At 39.9% G+C, this 13190-nt stretch overlaps 1 protein-coding gene and 1 non-coding gene across 3 annotated transcripts; both read right to left on the reverse strand.

Annotated features, from left to right (window-relative positions):
• Positions 1–290: 290 nt before the first annotated feature.
• Positions 291–10120, reverse strand: pabir2 (PABIR family member 2). Of its 2 annotated transcripts, none has more exons than XM_052150330.1 (10): positions 9224–10120; positions 8736–8811; positions 7885–7938; positions 6761–6804; positions 6439–6493; positions 5690–5791; positions 4408–4493; positions 4233–4294; positions 4022–4118; positions 291–2444 (listed from the first exon to the last, which is right to left on the reverse strand). In XM_052150330.1, exons 1-10 carry the CDS (start codon positions 9346–9348, stop codon positions 2318–2320), a joined length of 828 nt encoding a protein of 275 aa, XP_052006290.1. In that variant the 5' UTR covers positions 9349–10120; the 3' UTR covers positions 291–2317. The 2 variants fall into 2 exon arrangements, with proteins under 2 accessions (XP_052006290.1, XP_052006289.1); XM_052150329.1 differs by having other exon boundaries at positions 4233–4297.
• Positions 5869–6023, reverse strand: LOC127660268 (small nucleolar RNA U109). The gene has a single exon (XR_007972630.1). It is a non-coding gene; the product is annotated as a small nucleolar RNA U109 (small nucleolar RNA).
• Positions 10121–13190: the final 3070 nt, after the last annotated feature.

Below are 13190 nucleotides of genomic sequence, written 5' to 3' on the forward strand. Positions count from 1 at the left end.
ATACACTTAGTTTTTTTCTGTTCAGCAGATTAAAAACAACATAAAAGAAACATTTTATTCCAATCACACATGGATGCACCTGGCTAATGCAGCTAGCCTTAAAGTGGTGGTACCAATTAAGTGCATGTTCACCATATCAATATAAATCTAAACAGTAAAATTATGAAAACAATTAATATGCAACATATGCAATTAAAAGCCATTAATGGAATAGGCTGAATTTGAATATTTAAAATTAACTCATATGAATCAATATTGAATCGAACTGAGAGCTTGTGAATCAGGAAATCTGTATCAATACCTAGCCTCATCTTCCCTTTAATAAAGCATCACTTTGATTTAGCAAAAACTGAAAATGACAGAATGAAAGACAGCAATGACAGAAATTCAGTATAATAAAATCACTGTTTTTAAAGACCATAAACACAGCAAGAGAACATGGATCTCTGGCTAGTATTCCAATAAATGCAATATCACAAAACAAGGCAACAATACCTGGACAAATAATTTATTTCTGACATCTTGAAGTCTCTGATATGATGAGAGAGAGCTTTTTTGTTCAGGGAGAGCAGAGCACAACATGTTCTCATAATAGCACTCAGATTGTCCTAAACAAATCACAGAAGCTTTTAAAATTACTGCTCGAGACAACAGGACAGCATAAAATAATTAAAGAGAGACAAGTTCACAGGACAAAAACAAATCAGCAAAGCAAACTACAAACACACTTCAACTATCAAAACAGTATAGAAACTGGACTGACATGACCCACGTACTGTTATTGTTTGCAAAGACATTCAGAAAAAGACTTACAATGCAGTCTGTAAACCAAAACACCACTCTTTCAATTCAAAAATGAAAAAAACTGATTTAACAAACACTTTTTTGCACATAAAAATGGATTTATGATACATCATATCATGCTTGAGGAAATAAAGCAATTTCTTGATTTAGAAAACAATTTACAAAAGAAAATATAATTTCCTAAAGTAACTACAGCCCCCAACGAATAAAAATTTTAACAATTACAGTTGTACATCTCTCTTATATACAGACTTAATGTCACACTGTTTTTAAGTATCAGTAGATTAAATTCTCTTTTCTTTCAAACCCATAAACACAAATTATCTAATTGGTAGAGTTTCATCATCCCATCGTACTTGTGCTTAAATAATTTTGCACCACCAAATGTCAATTTTAACAGCTTTACAACTCTCGGAAAATCTCTTTCAGTCAAAACCACAGCTGAGAGAATTTTAACACAAATAATTTTTCTTTAAAGACAGATACAGGGCGAAGCATCACATTACAATGCTGAAACATACATTGGACATCACTCTCATCAGCCTAAACAAAATGTTTTCTCTGAAAGTTGTGAAAAAGACAACATAGTTGTCCTTATGTTTTTAGGTAAACAATCCATTGATAAGTAACAATACAGGCAGTATATTTTCTCTGTAGTGTTCGAATCAAGGATATAGTGGTTACGAACTGCTGCTATATTAAATCCCATCCATATTTGTGGTGTATGGCTCAACAGCTCGCAACTTTCTAACAAAGATAATGCAGCATCAAGCTCAGTGTGAAAAATTAATGTGCCCTCCACCTACTTGAAAACCAAGAAAAGGCAATTCCTGAAAAATCAATTATGCAGATTCAGAACAAAGCCTAAACATTTTATTAATCTGCTTTTAAAGTGCAGTTGCACACAAATAGAACTTTTAAAAAAAGGCAGCTGTCAGTTTGCTGGTCAGGTTCTTGGTCTCTGCATGTTTCGCCACCAATTATTACGGGACGACTTGAGGATTAAATCATATGTACATACTTACATACAAATAAAACGGAAGCAAAATAAGTTAATTCTAACACAATATCGTTAGCAAATTGCAATTGTAAATAAAAGAATGAGCCTGAATGTATTCGGTTTACAGCGGTTTTCTTTTCAAAACGTTACCAAACAAGGTAACAGTCCAATTGAAGACAAAAAAAAAAAAAAAAAGGTTGGATGCTGTAACGCTGTTTACTTTGATACAAATCTATACACCATGCTTTACATCCAATTATAGCAGCTGATGCAAAAGCATCTACGGTCTCTCCATGCTTACAAATCACCCTTAGGGTCTGTCACAAACAAGGTCTGTTTTCCTGTAACGCAAACAGCCATATAATCCACTGGCAAGCAGATAACAGGCCAATTCAGGATAAGAACAAAAGCCATGTTGGGAAGGTGTTAGAAAAGATGATAAGTCTTGAAGACAGCCCGAGCAGCAGTCGTAATCCTCCACCCTCTCCTATCATGTCCCTGATGCCCAGCGGCTCACTTTGGCGAGAGATCCTGGAGGGGAGAGTTACTGGAGGAGGGTGACACTCCTTCCATCTTGGCAGGCGAGTCAGAGGAGGAGCCAACACTACTGAGACTTCCATCCAGAAGATCTGAAGAGAGACTGGTGGAGAGAGAAAGATTAATGGGTTTTGTATAATAATAGAAGCAGTTAATGTCACCAACGGTGCCATCTCTGAAACTAACCCAATAGGCATAATTTAAAGGTTGCGTGTTAAACATTACATCCATCTGCCATTGGTCAAACAAACGGTCCCATCCTAAACTCACACCATTGGATGAGTGAAAGCTGCAGTTTTAGGATGCTCAAACAAAGAGCAATGATTTGAAAGCACCAAAGAGCCAGTGTTTACACTTTTCTGGGAAATCTACCAATGAATGGCTTACTTAGAGTGGTATCTGTATTTAAAGCAGAGACAGGAGAAAGTATTTTAATATAGAAAAGAAAATTAATCCGCTTTAAAGGGACAATAATTTGAAGTTGAACTTCACACTGTGAACATAAGGGAAATATGAAGAAAATTAGGTCATGGTCTCTCCTGAGATTTTTTTTTTCCTATTGGTGAATTTAAAATCCAACACAAAGTATACAGTGGCAAGACAAATTATGTGAACTTAATTGGTCATAAAATGTGATCTCATCTTCAGTCACAAGTATAAAAAAAAACACAATGTACTTAAGCTAACCACACACAAACAATTCTAATCTTTCATGTCTTTATTGAAAACATCCCATTAAACATTCACAAAAGGTGGATTTCCTTTTTTTTTTAAGCCATTCTGTAGTGAATTTACTTCAGAATGTTTAGGGTCATTGCCCTGTTGCATCACCCAACTTCACAGCTATGCTGACATTATCCTGTAGGATTTCTTGATAAACTTAAATCAAGAATAACTTGATAAAACTCAATTAGCATGTTTACATGCACACCAATATGCTGATTACTCCCAAAAGACAGCTTAATTTAAAAAAAATCTGACAAAGAAAACTTAAAATAAGAGATTTGATTTTATTCTCTACTTTTTTTTTTGGTGTCCTGGCCAAATTCACCACATTGGCCCTTATCAAAGCTTTCGAATAATCCCAATCCATTAATTGGCTCTATCACTCCACTCCACCAATAGCTGGTGTGTGGTGAGCATACTGGCACACTATGGCTGCCATAGTGTTTGAGGAGAACCCTGTTCACTGTGTAAAGCGCTTTGAGTGTAGTGTCAGAAAAGCAGTATATAAATGTAACGTTCATTCATTCATTCATTTTGATGTCAAATCATGGAGACTTGCGCTCAACAGCTGCGTTAATTGGATAAACCGGTGAGAACACAATAAAGTGGTTTAGATGCCATACGAAATTGACATAATTCAAGCCATTTATGACCTCACACCGATAAAGGAACGCAGTTTATTGCGTTTACATGACCACATGTATTGTTAGCTTATTAAGCATAATCGGTGCAAGAACATGCATGTAAACATGTTTAGTAATGGCAAGCGTGGTGTCCTGCCATGGACAACATCCCTGTTGAATAATTTCCATATAGTAGACTCATGAACAGAGACATAAACCAGTTCCTGCACATTTGTCTTCCCACTGTACATACACTTCTCATACAACATGTGCTGGGAGACTTATACCCCACATGTACTCAAACTAATGAAATTTGCTGGAGATAACTCACCAGGTGTTAAGTTCCAGCAAGTGAGATGCCTCTGTGCAGAGCATGTTGGTGGTTCCCTGAAAGAGCCTCTTGGGCTGGCTTTCGGTCTCCATTTCACCTAAACAGGGTTCACAGAAACTAGTTTTATAGGTGTCCTAAGTGCAACATTAACAAAATAAATGTAATTTTTTTCTCTTTTTTCCCCCCTTCTAGAAGTTAACTGCTAGATTACCTTTGCGCTTGAGAGGGCCCAAAATGCTGGGCCTGATGCAGTTGATCGGGCTCTGACTCCTCCTGCTGGGCAAACTTTTGATGAGTGGCAGCTACCCAGTTGACATGCACTATACTAGAATATAACAACAACAGCAAACACTCCTATTGTGGCATAATTATCGAACAGAACTTACCTGAAACGGCGTGTTGGGCTGGGAACAGGACTGGGTGTCAGACCGTTACTGCTCACCAGGATTTGCAGAGAGGGTGAGAAGCATTGCTGCTCATTAAAGAGACAATTCAGAGAAATCCAGTTACTTTCAATCTATGTGGATTCAAAAGTGTGAATCCACAAAGGTGAAGAGTGTTATTTCTGAAGTATTTTCAAAGTGTAGGATCATCCCAAATGGAACACTTCACTGTTTTTACTACACGGAAGTGTTCAGCGTTTGACAGCTGAAGGAAGTAAAGTTTCAAACTACCCTGATGTGCTGCTGCTAGCTTTAGCACTTTACAACTGTTGAACTGAGGTTCACTGGCTATCTAAACAACGTACATATTCACACAGATTGGGTTGATGGTAAAGCATTCAACTCACATTTTTAAGGTGGTGTATCCACTGAAGTTTCGCCAGCTGCTACATTCTTCATTTACAACGTCAGACCATGTAACTCCTCCCCTTCCACTAACTTGGCGTGCATGAAGTGTCCAACATACCACACTTTTTTTGACGGTTGAAAAAGTGCATCATCCGGTACTTATAAAGTACACTTTTTGCTGCATTTTCAGTGTAAACGTACAACTATACATATATGTCCCAATTTCTTCATTGTCACATGTTATTTTAATGCTGTGATTAAACCCACAAACCCTTATTAGTCATAATTTTGATTAATAATTTTATTACTCCATAGAAATAGAGTAAGCGTGCGTCGTCTCCTCTGTAACGAGCGTGCATGAACCAGGAACATTTGCCATTACACGATACTTTATAGTGAAACCGGAGCACTTTGCTTTTACTATCAATGTTTCTACTTGCTCGTTTATATTTTCGTAGGAGTTTGGCGCAACAGTGCGTGCATTAGAGCATTTAAGATGTGCCTCACATGCTCTTCCGGACAGGAGCTGGTTGACGTCTGCGGTGTGCCACAGTGGCGCTGTGACTCAAGAGTTCAACTTAATGACACACCGTGCGGCATTTATACAGTATATTCACTTAAAATTCCCTTATATGGCATTAACATTTTATTAGAATTAGAATGCCCAATAATCGTGGTTCTCAAATAACCACGGTCAGATCAAATAACCATGATCAGAATTTAAAAAAAATTTATAAATCGCAACAGTATTTTGTGGTAATCAACATTATACCACAAATGCTGTCGATTGAGCTTAACTTGTATTGAACACAGAATATTTCTTTAAATACAGCACTAGAGCAAGCACTTGAAGGAAAAATAGAAACGTCTGAAATACCTTTTTCCCAATCCCTCTGGTGGGTGAAGGAGCAGGGGACACAGGCACAAAATCGATCCGCTTTGGCGATGATGAGGAAGATTTCTCAAGATCATTATCACTCTGCAAAACAACCGTCATAAATCACACAGACAACACAGTCTTAGTTCTACAGCTAATTAACGAATGTACTTCTGGTTCAGTGTTGGAGCTTTATACTACCAATCCAGCCTGTGCTTGAGAGACTAGTGGCCCTGTTGACTCCATGAGTTTTTCTAGCATGCTTGTTTTTCCATTTCCACAATCCCATAAGTAAGGGAAAGTGAAAGTGTAGCAAAATTGCTATCGCATGCAAGCATCAATAATTGTGAGAGCATCATCATCTCAATTTTTAAAGACCCTGTGATATTAAAATAATGGATTAAAACCTCCAAATTTGATAAAAACTAACACGGAGCAGATAGTGTACACAATTATCTTCCAGACAAACTGACAGAAATTGATGACTCCCATGCACCACACATATTTTGTTTATTCAAATGCTCTACAGAACGGGAATCTCTCTTCCCCCACTACCACAAGCAATTAGCAAATCATGATTCATGGCTGTGATATAAACAAAAAGCTATTTAAAAAAACAAGGAAAAAGTCTCACACAAACTTCCCGTTTCAACAGGAAATGTGTCAATACAAGATAGAAGCCTGCACTTGTGAAGTCATTTCATGTGGTACAAGCGTACATGGGGTTTATTCCAAATGATATTTCTTACCAGACTAAGACTCTCTTCCCAAGACTGGCTCATTTGCATGGCTGCCTGCACCTCTCTAAAATGGAGATTATGAGGGGGAAACAAAAACAGAGGATGAAAGAGTAGAGATGTCACTAATAGCTGCTGTAATTTTCCCACAAACCAAAGACTTCAGCCAAATTGTATAAGACAGTATAGCTTATTTCCAGCTCTAAATGTCAAAGAATATTACAAATACTTTTAGCAGAAAAAAAAAAAACATATAGTATGGTGTCAGCGCTAGATAAATGAGAAACCAATGCTCTAAAGGTTCAGTAGTTGTAGGAGAGATGGTTGTGCCTACCGTTCATGAGCAGTTTCTCGGTTCATCACATCAACACCCTCTTCCTACAAACAAACATGCAAATATCAGCCCTCATAAGGAAAATTCAAAACAATAAGAGAGACCACCACACTAAACAAATTCAATAAAATAAAAGTACATTTTGTGCATATCTAGATCCCCATGTTGGAGCATGGAACTACCAACCAGTCACCAAGACTGGTGGCTAGCAAAACTCCAAAACCTAATTTTAGCATGTACTTTAAACACACACTCCCATATGGACATATACTGTGTACGAATGGTGAGTCTGACATATACTTCACTGGCAGCCAAAGGTTTGGAATAATGTACAGATGTTGCTGTTTTGGAAGGAAATCGGTACTTTAACTAAAACGGCATACAACTGATCGCAAAGTATAGTCAGGACATTACTGATGTAAAAAACAGCATAAACACATTTGGAAAAGTTATTTTTTTAATGAAACCTAGACAGGCCCAATTTCCAGCAGCCACCACTCCAAGACCTTATGCTTGAGTAATCATGCTAAATTGGTACTCGAAAATCACTTGCCATTATATCAAACACAGTTGAAAGCTAATTGGTTCATTAAATGAAGCTTAACGTTGTCTTCAGGTGCAACAGTATGCAATAGACTGGCATGTCTTAAGGACAATATTAGCTCAAAAATAGCAAAAAAGAAACCACTTTCCATTCCCTAGAAACTCATCAGTCAAGCATTGTTTTGAGGAATGAAGGCTATACAATTCTTGAAATGTATTTCATACAAAAGGTGTACACTACAGTCCTTCAAAGACAAAGGACAACTGGCTCTAACAAGAACAGAGAGATGTGTAAGGCCAGATGTACAACTAAACAAGAGAATTAAGTACATCAGAGTTTCTAGTTTGAGAAATAGATGCCTCAGTTGAATGCCTCTTTGGGGAAAAAGTACCAATTTCTTTCCATAAGCTCAAAATATTTACGTTATTTCAAACTTTTGGCCACCAGTGTATGTGTAACCATTTTATTTTTATTTGAAAACCTACCTGCAACAAACATGTTACACGTGTAATATCATCTCCAGTCCATGTCATATTTTATGATATGAAGCATTTGAAAATACTGCAAACTTGGTTTGTACCTGTTTGATCCTTTGCAGTCTTGTGCTTGGTACACGTACTGGTGAAGATGGCACCTAAAAACATTAAACATCCAATAACGAAATATCATGTAACAAGTTATAAAAAATTACACCATTTTACATCAGGCAATTTTAAAGGGATAGTTCACCCCAAAATGAAAATTCTATCATCATTTACTCACCCTCATGCCATCCCAGATGTCTATGACTTTCTTCTGCAGAAATCGGTCCATACGATGCAAGTGTAGTTAGTACAAGCTTCAACTCTGAAGCTCCAAAAAGCACAAAGGCAGCATAAAAATAATCCATATAACTCTAGTGGTAAAATCCATGTCTTCTATAGTGATCCAATCGGTTTTTGGGGAGAACAGACATAAAATATGAAGTTTTCACAGTAAATCTTGATATCAGCAGTCTCCTTGGTGATCATGATTTCAAGCTTGTTTTCACTTCCTAGCACCATCTAGTGCTGTGCATGCGTCAAGCACTAGAAGGTGTAATCGAGCTTGAATTCATGATCGTTCCTGGAGACTGCAATGGCGAGATGTACGGTGAAGGAGTAACATTTTGGTCTGTTCTCAACCAAAATTGATTAGATCACTTAAGGCATGGACAACTGGAGTAATACGATTACTTTAATGCTGCCTTTGTGTTTTTTGGAGCTTTAAAGTTTTGGTCACCATTCAATTTGCATTGTATGGACCTACATTGTATTGATATTTTTCTAAAAACCTTTTGTGTTCAGTATTAAAAAGAAAGTCATATACATCTGAGATGGCTTGAGGGTGAGCAAATGAGAGAATCTTCATTTTTGTTTGAACTATTCCTTTAAGGTGCCACAAAATAAATACCATATTGGGTCGAACAACAGTTGTACTGTTTCTTCTGCTGCGGAGAACCTCTCTCTGATAAACCTGTGAAGCATCACTGGGAAAAGAGAACACCACTTCAATCACTCAGTGTCAACAACTACTAAAACTATTGATTAAAATCTATTTATGCTATTGTGTGCCAAATGTGAGCTTTATACTTCCATCACAGTCTGTTCTTAAGAGACTGTGGCCCTGTTTGACTCATCAGATATTATTATAGAATGGCTGCAGGTCTATTCTGTCTACCAATGAGACAGAACATCTACAAGCACAATGCATGGAAAAAAATGGTCTCTCAAACCAAGAAAGCTGTCTGCATTGACCAGGCAGAATTTTGGGGCTTCATGGGCGCGCGAGAACCCAAAATAATGCCCAAAAACTGATGTCAGATGAATTCTATATTACAAAACAAAACATGAAGTTGATTAATGGAGTTTAACACAACCACAAATGTGATCGATCTTCACCTCAGGCCGTTTATCATCGGTTCGCTGTTAGACCGTCTCAGGTGCCCATCGCTCTGAACAAGCGACGACGAGATGTCCAAGTCCAGCTCCATCCTCTCTTGTGGCAAGATTTTTTGATTGTTCATCGTTATTGTCCTCGTACATACGCTGCAAAAGTGCACGTAGTTCACAAAGCTACATCGTTAAAAGCCAATGACCCTGTTTTCCCGAAGCAGGCCAATGTCTCGGTTCACTGTGTGTTCATTTTGAACCGTAAATACACAGATTGATGCTTCTTTCGTTGCTCTTTGGAATCAATATAGCTCACGATCAATGCCTAAGGCTTTCTGCAAATCAACATTCTGCTTTTTCGGGCCGCGCGGTGCATGTGTCTTGAAAACTCTCCTCTTTCTGTTGGGATACAACGGCTGGTTAGCTGCAAGCTAATGTGTAAAAGGGGTTTGGCCCATGGACACACGATTCCCGTCCTATTAGCTTAGCTTGATAGCTCAAGGCGTACAAGCACAACAATCTTAGCAGCAATAACAAGTCTAGGAATGCATGTGGAAAGGATGCGTGAACAGGCAACATTCAAAGCACGAAAAGATTATTATGACGATAAATATTTCACCTTGAACGGTACAATAGAGAGCATAATAGTAATAAAAGCTGAAGGCATACAAATGTTCAGCTGGCCATCATCATGTAGCAAACTAGCCTGCTGTTCGTGATGTTGCTGGGCAAACACATAAAGATTTAGATGGATGTAAATCACTAAACAAGCGATCAACTCCTCTCTAACATCATCGTGTTGCCAGTTTGGCTTGTCATCTAGTTTGTTGAGTCTGTAACTTATATGTTAACAATCTGTTTATCTATTTTCTGGACGCCGCAGCGTATCCAAACATCGGTCCAGAGTCCCGCCTTTTCTGCTTCTAGCGGACTGACCGACGACATCACGAACCAATCAGATGGTTGCCGGCGTGCCATTTTGAATGGCAACCGCTGGGTGATAACCAATGAAATCTCAATATGTAAAACATTTCCTGAAGATGTTTCCCGCCGTTTAACACCTGCGCACTGTGGTTGTTGCTTTGAAATAAACATGAAATTAAATCTGACCTTAATATATGGCTTTTCCCACTTACTCCACAGTATAACATTTTGAAGTTTAACATTGTGAATAAACGTGCATTTATGGCAGTAAACTTCATAGTAACTTCTGTTTTATTGAACATCTGATTATAATATAATAGCCTTTGATTACTAAATAAATAAATACAATGTTACGTCTGTCCAATCATGAGCCAGTGCATCCAGGCCTAGTGATCCTGTCACGTCCATCAGAGAACCAATGAGGGCAATGAGTTGTCTTACTGTTTGCAAACACATCGATTACTGCGGTACCATAAGTTCACCATATCATCTGCACCACCTCCAGGTGTAGTCTCCAATCTCCCTGTAACACCCTGCCATGTGAGTGAGCGTCCACGGCATGGTTGATTCGACCAGTCAGGTAAACCGCTTGAATGGAAAGAAGATTTATTTGAGCCCATATCAGCAGATTATTGTGCCCCCCGATGATTGACATAAAAAAAAAACGTTGCCACGTTGTCTGTGCGCACCAAGACATATTTGTCCCTGAGCACTGTCTGAAACAAAATGGAGTAGAGTGAGAAACAGTCAATTCCAGAATGTTTATACTGTATGCGGTGCGCACAAAGCCCCGCTCAAAATGCCATTCACTCTCCAGCGCCAGACTCCACCCCATCCAAGAAGATAGGCATCTGTTCTTATTACCTCCCACCGTGAAGGTGGAGGACCCAGTGGATCTCCTTTGAGTAGGATCTGCTTCCGTGACCATGAAGCCAGGGCCTGAATGCAACCCTGTGTGACTTTGACCCTTGCGTATTTGTCCCTCACTGGACACAGCTTCTTCTGAATGAGCCAGCGCTGGAATGGTCTCAGCCATAGCAATACCAGTGGCACCACTGCTGTTGCTGCTGTGAGCTTCCCTAAGAGCCTAATTAAAGTAATGTAGCATTGATTGTGGCCCACCCGAAGACACTTCACCACTGTCAGAATTGAACGTACCCTATCCGGTGTGGGGGAGGCCAGCGTCATGGGAGAGTTGAGTATCAGACCTATGATATGGGTTGAATGAGTTAGGACAAGCCTGAATTTGTCCCAATTCACTGTGAACCTCAAAGCTGTAATATGGTCTAGCAACTGGTGAGTTTGATCCGTTGCCTGCTGTGTTGACGCTGCACAGACACAGCCATTCCTTTGTAGTGGTTCCAGTGGATGCACTTCGAAAACACCCTTGGTGCCAGAGAGAGTTCAAATGGGAGAACTCAGAACTGAAATATTTGACCCATAAACGAAAACCGAAGGCATTGCCTGTGTTCTGGAACAATTGGATTATAAAAGTAGGCGTCCCTGAAATCTATCATCACAAACAATCTTACGGCATAATGGAGTGTAAAACATCTGCCATGCACAACACTCGGAATGGAAGGAACTTTAGAAAACAATTTAAATTCGAAAGATTTTTCGAAACCCGCCATCTTTCTTTGTGACCAGAAACTATGTGAAAAAGAATCCCCCGTGATGAACTTGGGGGCTTACAAGTTCTGTGGCTCCTTTCTGCAGCAACACCTGAACTTCATCCGCAAGGGCATCTACCTGGCATGGATATTGAACTACTGTGGTTATAATGCCAGTGTGTACAGGGGTTGCCGGCAAAACTGTATATGACAGCCTCTTGAGAGAGTAGTCAGCATTCATTGGTTTGTTGTTATTGATCCATAATGAGCCAGCTGACTCTCCGTAAAACAGCCCACAGTTGACCTTACCACATCAGTGCTACTGTTTGTGCTTGTCTGCAGAGATGGGGTGGGCTGACGATTGGGGCCTTGGTGTAGCATGTGAGACTGATGCCCCCATCCGATGAGGAGGATTAAATGTAGGTTTTGCACCAACATTCTGATAGCGAGCAACAGGGGTTGCTGTAGGTGCCCTGGGGTCTGAAGATGTCCTTACATGATGGGAACGAGTCTCTGAGATGAGACACATCAATCCAGAGCTTCCTGTGCTGCCAGTCGGAAGATTCGACCAGGTAATAGCGGAAACCATCTGAAATTGTTCCGACAGGCCTCTGGCAAAGGGGATTGGGCAGACCAAACCTGGCTCTGTGCTTGCACTTGAGTGCCCAAAGCTGTGCCGCAATAGTTGCCAATGACACCCATTGCCTGCAACATATGTTCAGTTAGATCCATCACTAAAGGGTCAGATAATGATGCACTCAGGGAGATGTGCAACACAACAAATGTGCGCTAAAGAATTAGAAACACAGCCAAGACATGATATAGAGTTGACAGCAGTTCATCTGTGTGTCTGCACTCGATGCTGGGGCAGCATACATTCTCACGGAGTGCATCATCAGGAGATATGATGAGCCCGCAACACTGGGTTCTGCAGGTGGCATGCTGTCAACACCCACTGCCTCCAGGTCCTGCATCACATTCAGTGTGCGGGCCAGTTGATCAGGATGCGGGGCCTTTGATGAACTCTGTATGCAGACACCAATACGGATGTGAAATCACAGCACTGAGGCATCATAAAGGATGTTCTTTGTGCACAACACATAAAAACATTCTCAAAGCCCTCTGCTGGTTGTGGGGTGTCCAGATTAATAAGGGCTGAGCATTGCTTTAAACGTTACCTGCAAGGACATAACCACTGAAGATGACCCACCCAATTTGTCAGCCACATTATCACTGTCAAAGTGGTGTGACTGGGCCACAGGTAGACTTTCACCAATCACAGAGGTCGCAAATGGATTTGCGCCCAGAAGCGAGTCAGAGGCAGCCACTGACATCACATCTAACTCCTGTTCTGCATGCATATCTGGTGATGATGGCGGGCATGATTCAGACTCCACTTTGCCCTGTGCCTCTGTTGTAGGCTGATCTCTAGCCAGCAGTGG

The sequence above is a fragment of the Xyrauchen texanus genome, chromosome 19, assembly GCF_025860055.1.
Source record: "Xyrauchen texanus isolate HMW12.3.18 chromosome 19, RBS_HiC_50CHRs, whole genome shotgun sequence".
Classification (NCBI taxonomy): Eukaryota; Metazoa; Chordata; class Actinopteri; order Cypriniformes; family Catostomidae; genus Xyrauchen; species Xyrauchen texanus.

Coding starts and splice junctions, on each gene's coding strand:
- pabir2 (XM_052150329.1), bottom strand. CDS start 9,348: ATGAACAATCAAAAAATCTTGCCACAAGAGAGGATGGAGCTGGACTTG. Junction 7,939..8,735: donor CTGTTGTTCGACCCAATATG/GTATTTATTTTG, acceptor TAATGTTTTTAG/GTGCCATCTTCACCAGTACG. Junction 4,494..5,689: donor CCAGAGGGATTGGGAAAAAG/GTATTTCAGACG, acceptor TTTAATGAGCAG/CAATGCTTCTCACCCTCTCT.